The sequence below is a fragment of the Lemur catta genome, chromosome X (assembly GCF_020740605.2).
Source record: "Lemur catta isolate mLemCat1 chromosome X, mLemCat1.pri, whole genome shotgun sequence".
Classification (NCBI taxonomy): Eukaryota; Metazoa; Chordata; class Mammalia; order Primates; family Lemuridae; genus Lemur; species Lemur catta.
The window spans coordinates 4,255,910-4,272,007 of record NC_059155.1 but is presented as its reverse complement, the minus strand read 5'-3'; the positions used below and the strand labels follow the sequence as shown (position 1 = coordinate 4,272,007).

Sequence of the window (16,098 nt, the reverse complement as noted above, 5' to 3'; positions counted from 1 at the left end):
TTCTCTAGAGAATATTTAATAAATGTTTTAAAAATTTGACAGAATGAAAGCATGGATAATTATTCCCAGGCCTTGAAACATAATCATGGAACTTCCAACATTTATCTAGCTGGATTTCAGAATTGCTATGGATCAGCGACTTCTTTGTGCCACCCATTTTCCCCCTTTTTGAAGAGGAACGTCTATAGTGGTTATCCTGTCTATCTCAGCATTGTATATTGGGGTGTGGAGACAGATAACTTGTCTCTTTAGCTTCACAGGTCTATAGATAGAGAAGAACTGTACACCAGGAGCTGTACTTAGGGAACTCTACCCGAGGAGCTTCATCCACACCTGGACCTGGTGTAGACAATGAGATTCTGGACTTTTTTTTTTTTTTTTTTTTTTTGAGACATTGTCTCGCTCTGTTGCCCTGGATAGAGTGCAGTGGCGTCATCATAGGTCACTGCAACCTCAAACTCCTGAGCTCAAGTGATCCTCTTGCCTCAGCCTCCTGAGTAGCTGGGACTACAGGCATGCACCGTGATGCCCGGCTATTTTTTTCTATTTTTCATAAAGATAGGGTCTCGCTCTTGCTCAGGGTGGTCTTGAACTCCTGAGCTCAAGCGATCCTCCCCATCTCGGCCTCCCAGAGTGCTAGGATTACAGGTGTGAGCCACCATGCCCGGCTGAGATTCTGGATTTTGAGCTAATGCTATAATGTGATCAGCATTTCAAAGACCTTTGGAGGGATGAATGTGTTTTGTTTGTGGAAGGATCTTCTCACTTGATCACTCTGAGTGAATCAAATTGCCATGTTGTGAGATGCCCTGTGAAGGGGCCCCAGTGACAAGGAACTAAGGACAGTATCCAGCCAACAGACAGCAAGAAACTGAGCACTGCCTAGAACCATGTGAATGAGCTTGCAAGTAATATTTGAGTTGACTGCAACCTTGGTCAATACTTTGCAGCCTTGTCAAGACCTTGAACCAGAGGGAGGATCCAACTAAGCAGTGGATTCCTGACACACAGAGCTGTGAGATAATAAATGTTATTTTAAGCCACTAAAGTTTGGAGTGATTTGTTATGCAGCAATAAATAACTAACACACCTCCCATGAAAGGAAACTACTTGCAATTTCCCAGTACACACCTTGCTGCTTCTCCTCTATGTCTTTGGGTATGCTCTTCCCATTCCTCTAAATTTCGCTAACTCCTCCACCTTTATCAAATAGCTCAAGGATCTCCTCCTCCTCCAGGAAGACTTGCCTAATTGGGCACTGCACAAATTGCTCCTCCTCCTTACTTCCTACGAGCCTCTGCTGACTTCTATTTGCACAGTTACTACACTGTATTTTAATTGCCTGTTTACCTAACTCTGCAGCAGTCTACGAACTCCTTGGGAGCTGGGATCATGACACAGCACCACGATTTCCTTATCCTCAGCTTCCAGTGGGAGACTTGGCATATAGTATGCGCTTTGTATAGACACGGTAGGTAATAGCACAGACTTTGGAGTCAGTGGAAATCAATTTGAATCTTAGCTCCACTAGCAACTATCTGTGTAACCTTAGACCAGTCACTTAATCTCTCTAGAATCCAGACTTGCTCCTTCCCGGAGTTGGGAGGCGGATGAGCAGCACCAGGAAGGGGAATTCGTATTTTTACTCTTCTTGCTTTATAGGCAGTGCACTATTTGATGTTTCTTCTACAATCCTACGTGGCCTCTTAGTCTTAGGATGATCTTCAATTTCTAAATCAAGGTAGAAACTTTGTAGATTATGCTTCTCAATCAGCTGCTTTTATTTGATAAATCAAATATACGCAGAAGAGAGTTCTTGATATAGAAGTTAAAAGCAGCTCCAGCACAAGAGGATTTAAAAATCATGGCTAGCCCAATATTTTTAAGTGACATATTTCAGCCTTCTGCTAATGTTTCATCACTGAAATATCAGCCCTTTTTATGTAAACGAGCGAGGGTTTGGACAGAGGACAAAAGCATCATATGTTCTACATATCTTGCAATGGGAACTGTCAAATTTTGCATTCAACATTGCCACAGTATCGCTGCTGACATGCTTCCAAAAGACTTTTAAAACAAAAACCCACCACAGGCCTGGAACAAAATACACAGCCTAGGAAAATGTGCATCTCATATTTCCTATGTGGATTGACAAAACCAACTGTGGCCTGAGGCCAACAACAGGAAGGTTCTTTGAGCTTTTCCTCAAATGCTCCCAGTTTAGAAACAGACTCAGAAGTGTGAGTGTGGAAGGGGGAATCCCCCTTCTAGCCCAAGGGATTTAGCTTCCCTCCAGGGAAATTTCTAGCTCTGACACCCTCATAAGACTGTACCATAGCAGACAGATCCTACTGGGGTATTGGAGCAGGAGATTTCCCTAGAGAGAAACTGATGGGGAAAAGCCTGAAAAATGGAAATTCAAGTCAAGTCCTGAGAGGGAAAGGAGAGATCTGCTTAGACTGATGGCACAAATGGTATCTGGGGAAGTGTGAACTTGGACCTGGCTACCCTTTCTGAACCCTGCTCAGCTGGGAGATCATTCATTCCCTCTCAAACCTTTCCCTCAGGGCTCTATTTTTGAAAGACTCTGCCATCCCTCCCGTGTCCCAAGTGAGAAAACTAGACTCATTTTTCACTCCTACCTCTTCCTTATCCCCCACATCCAATCTCCCACCAAATCCCAGCAATCCTACTTCCTAAATTCTCTCATTTTTCTTTTGCAGTGTGAAGAACTTTATTTATTTATTTTAATTTTGATTGTATCTATTTAAGGTGTACAACATGATGTTTTGATATACATAGACATAGTTAACTGATTACTACAGTCAAGCCAATTAACATATCCATAATCTTGCACAGTTAACTTTTTTCCTGGTAAGAGTACCTAAAATGTACTCTCTTGGCAAAATATTATTAATTATAGTCCTTATGCTGTACATTAGATCTCTAGACTTATTCATTCTATGTAACTGCAACTTTGTACCCTTTGACCCATCACCTCACACCTGTTAGAATGGCGATATTGTAAAAAAAAAAAAGATAAGAGATAACAAGCATTGGTGAAGTGAAGGTGTGCAGAAAAGGGAACACTTGTATGCTGTTTTTGGCAATGTAAATTGGTACAGCCATTATGGAGAACAGTATGGAGGCTCCTCAAAAAATTAAAAATAGAACTACTCTATCATCCAGCAATCCTACTTCTGGGTACATAACCAAAGGAAATAAATTATCAACTCATAGAGATATCTCCACTCCCATGTTCATTGCAGCATTATTCATAATAGTCAAGATATGGAATCCACCTAAGTGTCTATCAACTGATGAATAGATTAACAAAATCTGGTGTATATACACAATGGAATACTATTCAGCCTTTTAAAGAAGGAAATTCTGTCATTTGCAACAATGTGAATGAACTTGGAGGACATTATGTTAAAGTGAAACAAGCTGGGCACAGAAAGACAAATACTGCATGATCTCATTCATATGTGGAGTGTGAAAAAAAAAGAAAACACCCTTGAATACATAGAAACAGAGAATAGGATGGTGGTTCGTTACCAGAGGCCAGAGGCCCGGGGAGAATGGGGAGATATAGGTCAAAGGGTACAAAGTTGCAGTTATGTGGGGTGAATAAGCCTTAATACCTCTTGAATCCATCTACTTTTTATACCCCCATCACTGCCACCCCTATACAAGCCCCCCGCATCTCTCATCTAGACAGACTCCCACAATCGCCCCATCTTATCCCCCTGAATGGCAGAGACAATGCTATGTGTTCACCAATCCATTTCATTTTCTCTTTGGGCACACAGAATGACCACATCTCCCAACTGCCCTTGCAGTTCAATTGTGGACCATAGAATGTGGGGCACTTCCAGGGCTGACCCTAAACCCCATTGTGCAGTGGCATGGAGGTCATGGGTTAAAGATGGTGGCACCACAAAATGGAAGGAGCAGGGATCTCTGAATCACAATGTGAAAGGCTGGCTGCCAAATATCCAGCTGGACTGTAATGTCAGTGAGATGTAAACCTTTTATTGTGTTAAGTCACTAAGAATGAGGATTGCTCTTTGTGGCAGTAGGCTTATCCTGCCACTCTGCTTTCACTCTTGCCTCTCCCCATGTCTTCTATTCTCCTCACAGCTGCCAGAGTAATTTAACTACAATACATATATAATCATATCACCATCCACCACCCTCCACACCACACTCCTATAGATGAAAATTCTTAGATGCTTCCCACTGATCATGAAAAATCCTTCATGGTCTAGCCCTGCTGAACTTTCCCCCTGATATGTTCCTGTTCATTCATTCGGTTAACCATTTATTTATTCAATGAATATTTATTGAGCACCACCTGTCAGTAGCTATACTAGATCTGGGGACAGAGGGAAAACAAGGAAATAATTTGGGAAGTTGTCACGTTCATCCAGACAAAAGCTAGTAAGGACCTGAGCTGCAGTATGCCTCCAGCTAACACCCTAGTGTAGATGGTACTAGAACAGATCCAACCAGGGCATCTGAGCCAGAGATTTACTTGGAGGGAAACTGATGAGCAAAAGCCTGGAAATGCAAGTTCTAGTCTAGCCCTCAGAAATCATGGGAGAATTTAGAGATGAGAGATTCACCTACATTGACAGCATGAATGAGTGGGGTGGATCCAAGATATTTTAGAAACTACAACTGGCAGGATTTGGGAACTGTGAAGGGTGAGAAAAGGAAGAGCCTGGGTGAAGTTGCAGATTGCAGGCTTGGATGAAGAACAGATTTGGGGAAAGATGATGAGCTTATGTTTGAACATGTGGAGTTGGGGGTGCCGATGGGCCATCCAGGTGGTGTGTCAAACAGGCAATTGAATCTGCAGGTCTGGAGCTCAGGGAAGCAGCCTGGCCTGGCAATATACAGATAGCGTTTGCATTGATCATGACCCCATGCCCTGCTTCCCCCTTCCCACATCTCTCTCTTCCTTCCCCTTCACTTCCTAGGAGAGGTGCCTCCACTCTCAGTCTACTCTCCCAAACCCTCGCACTAGACTCAGGTCTCCATGCCCATCACTCCCTCAACCAGCTACTGTAGGCCACCTGGTTACCTTTTTGCCACTTCATTGCTTGGCCTCTCATCAGCATGTGACTGTACTGAGTACTTACTTCCCCTGGCTCTCATGATGCTGCCGTAGCTGGGTGTTCTTCAGATTCCACCCTTCCTCTCTGCTCCACTCACCATGAACTTCACAAGAAAAACAAATGGCCAGGTGAGCACTCCATCACCTCCCACCAACAACTCTAGGGTCCTGCATTCTATTATATAAAAGGTCAATTCCTTGAAGTTTGTTCTGGATCCATTCCCTCTCTCTACCCAGGGGACTTAGTCCATCAATTGAATATTCTCCCTTCTGTGCTTTAATGTTTCCCTTTATCCTGGACTTTTCCCATCATTTATTTATTTTTTGAATGCCAATGGAACTTTATATGCAAAAACAAGGCAGCATGTTATTTGGCTTGCAGGTATAGTTTGCTGACTCCTGCTTTAGAGACTTTGTAGGTTTGTTTTTCTTTAACTGACGGATAAAATTGTATGCATTTATCATGTACAACATGATGTTTTGAAGTATATACATATTCCATTATTTTCAACAGCTTTGAGGTATAATTCATATTTCATAAAATTCGCCCATTTAAAGTATACAATTTTTAGCGAATTCACAGAGTTGTACCACCATCGCCACTATCTAATTTTAGAACATCCTCATTTACTCCCAAAAGAAACTCTGGACCTATTAGCAATCACCCACTATTTCCCCCCAGTATCTTCCAGCCCTAGGCAAGCAGCAATCTACTTTCTGTCTCCTCTATGGATTTATCTATTCTAGACATTTCATCTAAATGGAACCATACAATATGTGACCTTTTGTGACTGGCTTCATTCTTTTAGCACAATAATTTCAAGGTTCATCTATGTGGTAGCATGTGTCAGTACTTTATTCCTTTTTATGGCTCAACAATGTTCCATCATACCACATTTTATCCACTCATCCCTTTATGGACATTTAGATTGTTTCCACTTTTTTGGCTACTAAGAATAATCTACATGAATATTCATGTACAAGCATTTGAATACCTGTTTTCAATTATTTGGGTGTACACCTAGGAGTGAAATTGATGAGTCATATGGTAATTCTGTTGAACTTACTGAGAAATCTCCAAACTGTTTTCCACAGCAAGTGCACCATTTTACATTCTCACCAGCAATGCATCAGGGCTCCAATTTGTCCACATCTTCACCAACTCTAGTTATTTTCTTGTTATTATTATAGCCATCCTAGTGGATGTGAAGTGATACCTTATTATAGTTTTGATTTACATTTCCTGATGGCTAATGATGCTGAGCATCTTTTCATGTGTTTGTTAACCATTTGTACATCTCCTTTGGAGAAATATCTATTCATATCTTTCTTTTTTGGGGGGGGACAGAGTCTCATTCTGTTGCCCAGGCTAGAGTGCCGTGGCATCAGCCTAGCTCACAGCAACCTCAAACTCCCGGGCTTAAGCAATCCTACTGCCTCAGCCTCCCAAGCAGCTGGGACTACAGGCATGTGCCACCATGCCCAGCTAATTTTTTTCTACATATATTTTTAGCTGTCCAGATCATTTCTTTCTATTTTTTTTTAGGAGAGACGGGGTCTCGCTCTTGCTCAGGCTGATCTCGAACTCCTGACCTCGAGTGATCCGCCCACCTCGGCCTCCCAGAATGCTAGGATTACAGGTGTGAGCCACCGCGCCTGGCCTATTCATATCTTTTGACCATTTTTAAATTGAGTTATCTTTTTATTATTGAGTTGTAATAGTTCTTTGTATATTTTGGATACTAGATCCTCAACAGATACATGGTTTGCAAATATTTTCTCCCATTCTGTAGTTTCCTTTCACTTTCCTAGTGGTATTGTTTGAAGCACAAAAGTTGGCTGGGCATGGTGGCATGCTATAGTCCTAGCTACTCAGGAGGCTGAGGCAGGAGGATTGGTTAAGCCCAGGGATTCAAGGTTACAGTAAGCTATGATCATGCCACTGCACTCCAACCTGGGTGATAGAGTTCTCTGTCTCTAAAAAAAGGAAAGAAAGAAAGAGGAAAGGAAGGAAGGAAGGAAGGAAGGGAGGGAGGAAGGGAGGGAGGGAGGGAGGGAGAGAAAGAAAAAGAATGAAGGAAGGAAGGAAGGAGAGAGGGAGAGAGAGAGAAGGAAGGAAGGGAGAGAAAGAAAAGAAAGAGAGAGGGAAGGAGGGAGGGAGAGAGGGAGGAAAGGGAAAAAAAGAAAAGAAAATAGAAAAGAAAAAAGAAATTTAGTGTCAGCTTGTGGATTTCTACAAAGAAGCAAGCTGGGATTCTGATAGGGATTGTATTGCATTGTAGAACAATTTCATGAACATTGCCATCTTAACAATATTGTCTCCCAATACATGAACGTGGGATATCTATTTACTTGGGTCTTCAATTTTTTTAATGTTTTATAGATTTTCCCGTAAGTTTTGCACTCATTAGGTTTATTCCTAAAGATTTTATTCTTTTTGATGTTATTATAAATAGAATTATTTTCTTAGTCTTATTTTCAGATTATTCATTGTTGGTGTATAGAAATACAACTAGTTTTTGTATATTAATCTTGTATACTGCAACTTTGCTGAATTCATTTATTCTAAGTTTTATTTAGAAATTTCTTAAGATTATCTATATTAAAAGATGTTATCTGCAAATAGACATGGCTTTACTTCTTCATTTCCAATCTGGATGTTGTAGTTCTTTTTCTTGCCTAATCGCCCTGGCTAGACTTCTAGTACAATGATGAATAAAAGTGGCAAAAGTGCGCATCCTTGTCTTATTCCAGAACCTAGGAGGAAAGTTTTCAGTCTCTCATTGAGTATATTAGTTGTGGGTTTTCCTAAGTGCCCTTTAGAGGGTTGAGGGAGTTCCCTTCTACTCCTAGTTTTCTGAATGTTCTTATCATGAGTATTAGATTTTATCAAACACTTTTTGTTTCTGTTGAGATGATCACCTGTCTTTCCTTTTATTGATATGGTGTCCCAGCTTCTTAAAGCTGAAATCTTAAGACACCCAACATACAAAACAGGGTGGGGGGCTGTTATGGTTGAAGCAGGAAGTGAAGCCCAGGGCTGCCAAGCTGGTTCTATGGCCTTTCCCTCCCAGGTAGCCCTGTGCTCCACAGAAAACTGAGCTGGGAGCCAAGAACAGTAAGTGGTGCCCGTGGCTCTCATCCAGAACTCCTTCTTGGGCACGGCTCTGTCAGCCAACAGAGCCCCGACCCTCAACCTGAGGGAGCTCTGGTTGGCAGGGCTGGCTGATTACAAGCACCCAGCCACTTTATCAAACAGCAGCCCATTAGCATCCTATAAATTGCGTATTTATCCTGGCACAGGGCTCCAGAGGCAGCTCCCCCTCTATTCCTCTAAGAGGTTGATCTAGGGGCTTCGGAGTCCTCAACACTTGCCCTTTTTGATGGTATCATTCCATTAAACATTAGTAGTTCAGATATATGGTTACAGTGAAGTTTGTGCTTCTAAAACCTTGATTATAATCAACCACAAATACAGAGGTTCAGTATCTCAAACAGATTGCAAACAGCCCACTGATTACTTTTTGGGAAGACTGATTAAGAAACTTTATTACAGAAAATGAATGCATCCAACATCCCCAAATACATTTGTGACAAGAACAGACACACAGGAGACACAGACAATAGTTAGTACATCACAGCCTTGTTCTTTCCAAAGGATATAATGTCATTCAAGAACAGGGTGAAGGGGTTGAAAGAGAAAGGTGGTTAGAGGAAGCAGGTACTGTCCTTTTGATTAAAAAAAAAAAAAAAAGCAACAGCTTGGCACTGCAAGAACACATACAGTGGGCCCAAAAATAAAGCTAAGCCTAGGCCTTAGGTGGTAACATCATGCCACTTAAAGCATCTCAAAGAAGCTGTAGGGCATAATTCTATCAGAGTGGCGATCTTATGACAGTGTGAAAACCTTAAAAGTAGTTGCCTTGCTGCAAGCAGCTAATGGGTCAGGTGGCCTCAACTTAGCCTTTAGAACTTAAATGTTTGCTTAATCAAAGATTAAACAGCTTCCCTACTTCTGTTTAGCTACTGTGGGAGCACAAAAAAAAAAAGTCACCCTCTTCCAGTCTTTGCCTTTCCCTAGTTGGTATGTCTAGTTACAATCACATAGAGGGGCATCACTTAGCAAGAAATCGCTCCCTTGTGACTACGGGTTGAATTTCTCTTCCATATTTGATGAGGCTGGCCACAGTTCCAAAATCTTATCCTGGTACTGTGTTATTGGGAAGCAGAAGCTTTAGCCTAGAATGCCAAGTGACAAGGGCAGAAGGGGCAATTTTGGAACAAGAGCCTCTGGGCAAACCTCATGATCAAGTTTTCAAATTAGTGGTCACTTTCTAGAACTAGAGAAACACATTTAGGACAAACGGTTCTGATGTGAAAGGGGATGGCTATGAGTACACAGAGATCGGGCTGTGACCGTGACCGTGACTTGTACCCATCTAGGACCTGACAGCGTGGAGAGGACACTGTCTCCAGACATGCAAGTTTCCAAATAGTAATCTTGAAAAAAATGCTTTCTCTTAAAATATACCACAAAAACACTCCCACGTGCTTCACAGTCTCAAACATACACATCCAAGTATTAATGCTGGGCAGTACTAACACTGAGCCACAACATAGTCCTCTACCCTTCATTACTACAGACAGCAAAGATATACGTACACATCAGCCTTCAAAATGTTATTTAATATCACCACTTGCCACTGTGGCCATCTCCGCTCACCCCAACCTGGACAAAATGTTACACCATCCACTAACATAACCACTGAAACACAAACTAAGTTTCTTCCAGTTTAATAGCATTGACAACAATCTACATTTTCAATGAACTCAGTGAGTAGGCCATCCTACTTTCCATGATACATTTAGTGCTTAGAAATGCTTGATCCCATCAGCCTGCCCCATAGCTCATGTAACCCAAGACAGAGCCTACAGTCTCCCTTGGGGTGCTTGGTGTTTTCAAGAAGTAGAAGAAACGGATATCGTCTCTTACCCCTTCATCTCACCCCACCCCACCTCCCCTAATTGGGGTCCAGGAGACAGAAGCAGCAGCTCATGGCCTCCTCAAAGGTTGCACACAGCAACCTGCTATACATGCCAGTTGGGGGGGGACCAAAGAGGAAAAAATAAGGCCTGGATTTTTAATGTGCCATACACTCTGAAAGATGTTTTTGCTGCTTAGCAATGCATTTGGCCCCATAAATTCGGGGGGTGGAGGCGGGAGGCAAAAAAACATAAACTTAGACAGTCAGCCTCTATCTTAACCACCCACCTTCCGGTACCTCTGACAGCTGCCGAACCTTGCCTTTGTCCCTATCTTCATTCATTTTAGTGCCACTCATAGACACAAACAAAATGACGCGGTAGCTTCAAGTAGCCCTCTCCATCTCAGCCCTAAGTACGCTGGACACATTGAGTAAAAGAGAAGTTAACCGCATTAATAGGGAGGCTAAGTCTCCAAACACAATGGAGTGGGAGTTGTTTCACTGCTAAGACTGCTGTGAGTCAGAAATTTAGACTGTTATAATAGAGAACAGTTTTAAAAATGTAATACTGTTTATTTAACTTCAAAAACATTTCAGCATTCTAAATACAAAAAATAACAGAATGTTGCAAATGTGTTTAAGTACAGAAGGTTCTTGAACTTTCATTGATGCAGTGGCTCTTCCGCTTTGCTGACAATGAAGAGTTCTCCAGTTTGCTTTAAAACAGTTTAAAAACTACCATACTTAACTAAAAAAAAAAAAAAAAAGAAAAAGAAACCAAACACTTCTCATGCCAGCTGACCCCCCTTTGTCCACAGCTAAGAATGGCAGCAGAATGCTATGTCGCTATATACAAAAACAAGACAACCTGAAGCTAAATGGATGCCCGCTGCAGTGTCAACAGGTCCAGCTCACAGTGCGCGCCCTGAGCTACGGCCCCTCCAAAGGGCATCTTTCCCCACGGCCTCAATGCCAAGCAAGGAGCAACAAGAGTTGGTCTTGGTTGTTTTGTTCTTTTTACAAACTATAGATATGTACAGTTGATAACTCAGGATTTCTAGCCAATAACCATATAGTTAACACCACCTTACAAATTAAAAAAAAAAATGCCAGAAACATCTTTAAATGCCTTGTCACACCAACAGCAAAGTGCACAGAGTGAGGAGAACACGAGAGTGCCTTTTCATTTTAAAAATGTTTGGAAATATGTACAACTTTGATACAGTTTCAGGGTGCTCCAGACACCCATGGCCACTTCATGTAAACCACTGACGATTTCTAGAGCACTTTGAGACTACAATATGATCGTGATCAAATTTTGCAATTAAACCTAATGAGGGCAATAGACATTTCTCAAATAAGAGATGTGTCAATTACGGCGCTCCCCTACTCTAAGGTATTCACAAGGAGACAGATAAACAGTTTTTTTTATTCATCCTCCTCCTCCTCCTCCTCCTCCTCCTCCTCTTCCTCCTCGTCTTCTTCATCTTCCTCTTCCACCTTTTTCCGGGCAACTTTAGTAGGACCCTTTGCGCCATCAAACTTTCCTTTAGACTTATAGTCAGCAACATCCTAGAGGGAACAGGGACACATTCCAAATGAATAGACAAGCTCCCCTGCAGCTGTTTCAGCAAAAGGCAGAAAGAAGCATGCAGTCCTTGCCTCAGATAAGAAAGCAGGAATTGAAAATGATAAGAGGGCTGCTATTATATGTATTTGAAACATTTGTTTCCATATAGAAATTTAGTTGTTGGCCATTCAAATTTAAAAGTTAATGGGTGTTTAAGTGCCCTTTAAGTCATGTTAATAGCACTATAAAATCCAGTTATCTAGTTCAAGCCTGCCTGAAGCTGTCCCCAAGACAAACTGGAGTCAGAAGTGTGAGCACCAGCACAAGTGGCTGATCTTGCAGAGATGGGCCTTGCCTGTGCTACGCTTATGCTAAGCACTCAGCCCAGCAGAGCAGCTATACACCCCACAACCCGCTGATACCAGGGCCACTGACTGTTCATCAACGCAGGCTACCAGACTGGCCCACGACTGCTGGCGACCTTACCTTCTCATACTTCTCCTTCAGCTTTGCAGCCTTAGTGATGTAAGGCTGCTTTTCGCTGTCACTTAAGTTATTCCACATCTCACCCAGCTTTTTTGCCACATCTCCAATAGAGATGCCAGGGTTTGTAGATTTGATCTTGGGGCGGAATTCTGAACAGAACAGGAAGAATCCAGACCTTCGGTGAGAGAATTATATAAATTAGTTAAGAAATGACAAAAACACAAATTGAAATCGCACACGCCTGGCCCACATACTTTCTACCACTATGACTTCTCCCTAAAGTGAAGAGACGTGTGATATCATATACAATGCTACAAAGTTGTGGATTCTAGGATGTTTAAGACACTTCTGAAATATATGGTGCTTTTTCAGCCTTTCAGTTACTGGGAAAGGTGTTAAAGAACATACCTAAGGACGCTGACGCCCAGAAATAGGGTGCCTGTCCTCAGTGGAAGAGGCCATCAGGCAACCACTATGCACATGCACATAGCCCACAAATACCTCAGCCTTATGTTCGGACAATGTCGGCACTACATCGTAAAGCTCAAAGTACAGAATGTTCTACAGAGGTATTGCAACATCTTTTCGGTAAAAGATGTTTAAAAAACATCTTTTCAAGCAGAATAAAAGCTGTTAACCGTTATCCTGAATCCTACAGTCACTTACGGTGGCCTTTTAGGGGCATTAGGGTCCTTCTTCTTCTTTCCTCCCTTAGCTGGTCCATAATCCTTCATTTCCCGATCATAGCGGACTTTATCCGCCTTTGCCATTTCATCAAATTTAGACTTCTCTTTCCCAGACATCGTCTGCAAAGAACAGGACTAGTTAAATTCCTCAATGCAGGGAGCACATACCTCTTCAGTTGTCCTGTAATTAAAGTGGCAGCTGATAGAACCACTTGCAAAAGGGGATGAAGGCCTTAAAGCCCTGTAGAGCCTTAAAAAACACAAAAGCACACACATAAAATTCTAAAGGCAAGCAAGAAGAGTCTAAGGTGACAGGATGAAAGGAGCCATCTGGAGGGACTTCGAAGGTAAGTTATCCTAAAGTGTCAAGTCCAACTTAGACTAGTTTGAAGGATACAAAGGAAAATACCTTCCACCTCTCAGAGCACTTCTTGGAAAATTCTGCAAAATTGACAGGGACCTCTGGGTTTTTCTTCTTATGTTCTTCTCTGCACGTCTGCACAAAGAAGGCATAAGCAGACATCTTGCCCTTTGGTTTCTTGGGGTCACCTTTAGCCATCGTGACTGTGATGGATGGAAGGGAGACAAAAAATACAATGAGGAAAAACAGTGAAGAATTGAAGAGAATTGAAGAAACTACAAGATACACCAAAGGCATAGAAAAACTAAAATTAAGCTTGCTGTTAGGAAGCCCCCTCCCCACAATGCCTGATGCCATTGGCAGAAGGCAGAGAGTTGGAAGGAAATCAGCTTCACTGTCACTTGTCATTTAACTTTTGACCAGCATGAAGCGCGCTGGTTTGCAAGTTACTTCTCAAGAGCAATCAAGTTCTCCAAATGGAGCCGACCCAACTGGGGTGTGCTGAGCACTACACCACGGAACTACTACATTTTGGAAACTATAACCAAAGTGGGAAGGGCATGGGGAGGACGTGTATGTGTGCGGGGCGGTGGGTATTAGAAGCTTGAAATCAATAACTTAAGGCTAGCTGGTCACCTGTTCAACGTGTATGTAAAGAAAAAATACTGACACCGCTGCTAAACACGAAATCAAAGCGAGAGAACTGTAAAATAGAGAACATCTGAAATGCCAGTATTGCTGATGCATTTTGGCTTATAAAAACGGCTCTTTTACAACAAGGGTGATCTGGAAAGAGGAGCTGTTACCCCTTGTACCATTCGTCACTATGTAAAGAGGGAAGGGATATCAAAGGGCTAGTCCTGCTCATTTGTAACGCACAATGCAGGTCCAGCCAGGAATACTTTTTCCAAAGTTTCCAAATAAAAAATGCAGCTGTGGCGTGTCATCGTCCCTGTCCCACCCCCCCAGCTTCCCGCCATCTTTTCCTTTTCCCACACCCAAGGTCATCATGTAAAACTAAAGCGCTACCCTTGGCAGTGACAGCCCGCGGGGCTGCATTAGGGCCCAGCAGCGGCGGCCCGGGTGGGGCGGGACCTGGCGCTGGGGAGCCCGGCCGGCTGCTGGCAGCCCGACTCGCCCTGGCGCTGGGTCACCCCGACACCCGTAATTCACCTTCCATTTTGTCAAAAGCCTCCTGATGAAAGAAAGTGCCCCTGAAATCCGCTGCTGTCACCCCCGGGGAGCGCGCGGGGCCGGGGGCGGCGGCGACGGCGGCGCGCGGGGGGTGTGCGGCCGGGCCGGCGGCGGCCGCAGCAGCGGTGGTGGCGCCCGCCGCGCCTCCGAGCCCCGCTCGCTAAAATGGCTGATCCGCGCGCGGCCCGCGCAGGCGGCGGCGACGACAACGGCGGCGGCGGCGAACAAAGCGGCCCGGGCCCTGCCACCGCTGTCCGCTCGCCCGCCAGCCCCCACCCCGCCCCGCCCCGCCCCGCCCGGGCCGCCGGGGGCGCGGGGGCCGCGGGCCGGACCTCCCCGCCCCCCCGGCGCGGGGCGCACTCCTCGGGATAACAAAGGCGCCAGTGCAGCCATGACGCTCGGCCGCTCCAGGGCCCGCGGCGGCGCCCCCGGCCCTCGCCGCCCGCCCCGGGCCGCGCGGGTGCCGGGGCCGAGGCCGGAGCCCGCCTGGCGCCCCCGCCTCCCGCTCCGCCCGCCTCTCCTCCCCCTGCCGGAGCCCAGCACCGCGCCAGCCATGTTAGCGGCGGCGGCGGCGGCGCCCAGCGGGCGGGAGGCAAGCCGGGGGCGGCCGGCCCGCGCCCCCCGGGCCGCCGGGCGCTCCGCGACGGCCATGTTAATGCGGAGCCGGCGGCGCAGCCCGCGGGCCCGTGCCGCGCCCGGCCCAGCCCGGGAGCGAAGTTTGCCGGCGCTGCAGCCCCCGGCGGGCACCGGCCGCCCGCCCCCCGTGGAGTCAGTCCCGGGCCGGGGAGCACCCGGCCCCCTTCCCGCTGCCGCCGCCCAGCGCCGAAACGCGCGTCGCCCGAGCCCGCAGCCACAGCCGCCCCTCCGCTCGCCCCGCCGCCGCCGCAGCTGCTGGAACATCTGGCCCCGGGGCCCTTGGCCCCGCGGCCGCTGCCCCTGGAGGCTCCCGCCGGGCGGGAATTGCGTAGAGAGCCAACTCCCGAAAGAGAGAGCGCGGGGGAAAGCAGTGGAAAAGTTGAAACACCTGAATTGCTTCCTTCTTCTCGGCCACCTAGCAAGAGAGAAGGCGAAGGGGAGGGAAGGGCGCGGGGAGGAGAGGCAGGGTCAGGCGGCTGCGGGGCGCGCTCGCGGCAGCGCGGGCCGGAAAGTTGTGCGGGCGCTGCTGCTGCGACGGCGGCGGCGGCGGCAGCGGCAGCAGCAGCAGCAGCGGGCGCAGGCGGTGCGAAACGTACCTGTATTGTTCGCTAGTCTGGGCAGCGCAGGGCACGACGCGCCGCTCTGCGCTCCCCAGCCTCGCGCTAGCTGCCTCCACGAGAGCCGCCTGATTGGCCAGCGGGCTCTGCCGTTTAAAACAGCCTCCTCGCCTGGCCATTGGCTGAGGGCCTCATGCATATTAAGCAGGCGCGGACGCCCATTGGGCGCGGCCTCTGGGATCATTCATTCAAACAGAACAACCCGCCGGCGCTGGCAGCGGAGGCAAAACAGAGGAATAATAATAATATTCTCGCTTGCCCACCGCCCCCCGCCACCCCCTCCTCTCACCAAGCTGGGATCTCGAAGGACTTTGGAGAAGCGGCCCGCGATTCCCGGAGGCCTCGGCCTCTGGCGTGGGAAGGCGAGGTCGAGCAGGGCTGTGCTGCCCTCTGCTCCCGCTGCACCGCGGCCTGGGTGCGCCTGGCCCTGGCCCCTGGCCC

The 16,098-nt window shown here is 46.1% G+C and overlaps 1 protein-coding gene across 1 annotated transcript; it reads right to left on the bottom strand.

Annotated features, from left to right (window-relative positions):
* Positions 1–8,639: 8,639 nt before the first annotated feature.
* Positions 8,640–15,732, bottom strand: HMGB3 (high mobility group box 3). Its single transcript, XM_045538413.1, has 5 exons — positions 15,637–15,732; positions 13,259–13,413; positions 12,830–12,969; positions 12,164–12,338; positions 8,640–11,679 (listed from the first exon to the last, which is right to left on the bottom strand). Exons 2-5 carry the CDS (start codon positions 13,406–13,408, stop codon positions 11,536–11,538), a joined length of 609 nt encoding a protein of 202 aa, XP_045394369.1. The 5' UTR covers positions 13,409–13,413; positions 15,637–15,732; the 3' UTR covers positions 8,640–11,535.
* Between the last annotated feature and the right edge of the window lie 366 nt (positions 15,733–16,098).

What these genes read in the sequence shown, in the direction of transcription:
- HMGB3 (XM_045538413.1), bottom strand. Translation starts at nt 13,408, where the DNA reads ATGGCTAAAGGTGACCCCAAGAAACCAAAGGGCAAGATGTCTGCTTAT. An exon ending in AGTGCTCTGAGAGGTGGAAG is followed by an intron (nt 12,970 to 13,258) that starts GTATTTTCCTTT and finishes TGTTCTTTGCAG; the next exon opens with ACGATGTCTGGGAAAGAGAA. An exon ending in AATGCCCCTAAAAGGCCACC is followed by an intron (nt 12,339 to 12,829) that starts GTAAGTGACTGT and finishes CTCTCACCGAAG; the next exon opens with GTCTGGATTCTTCCTGTTCT.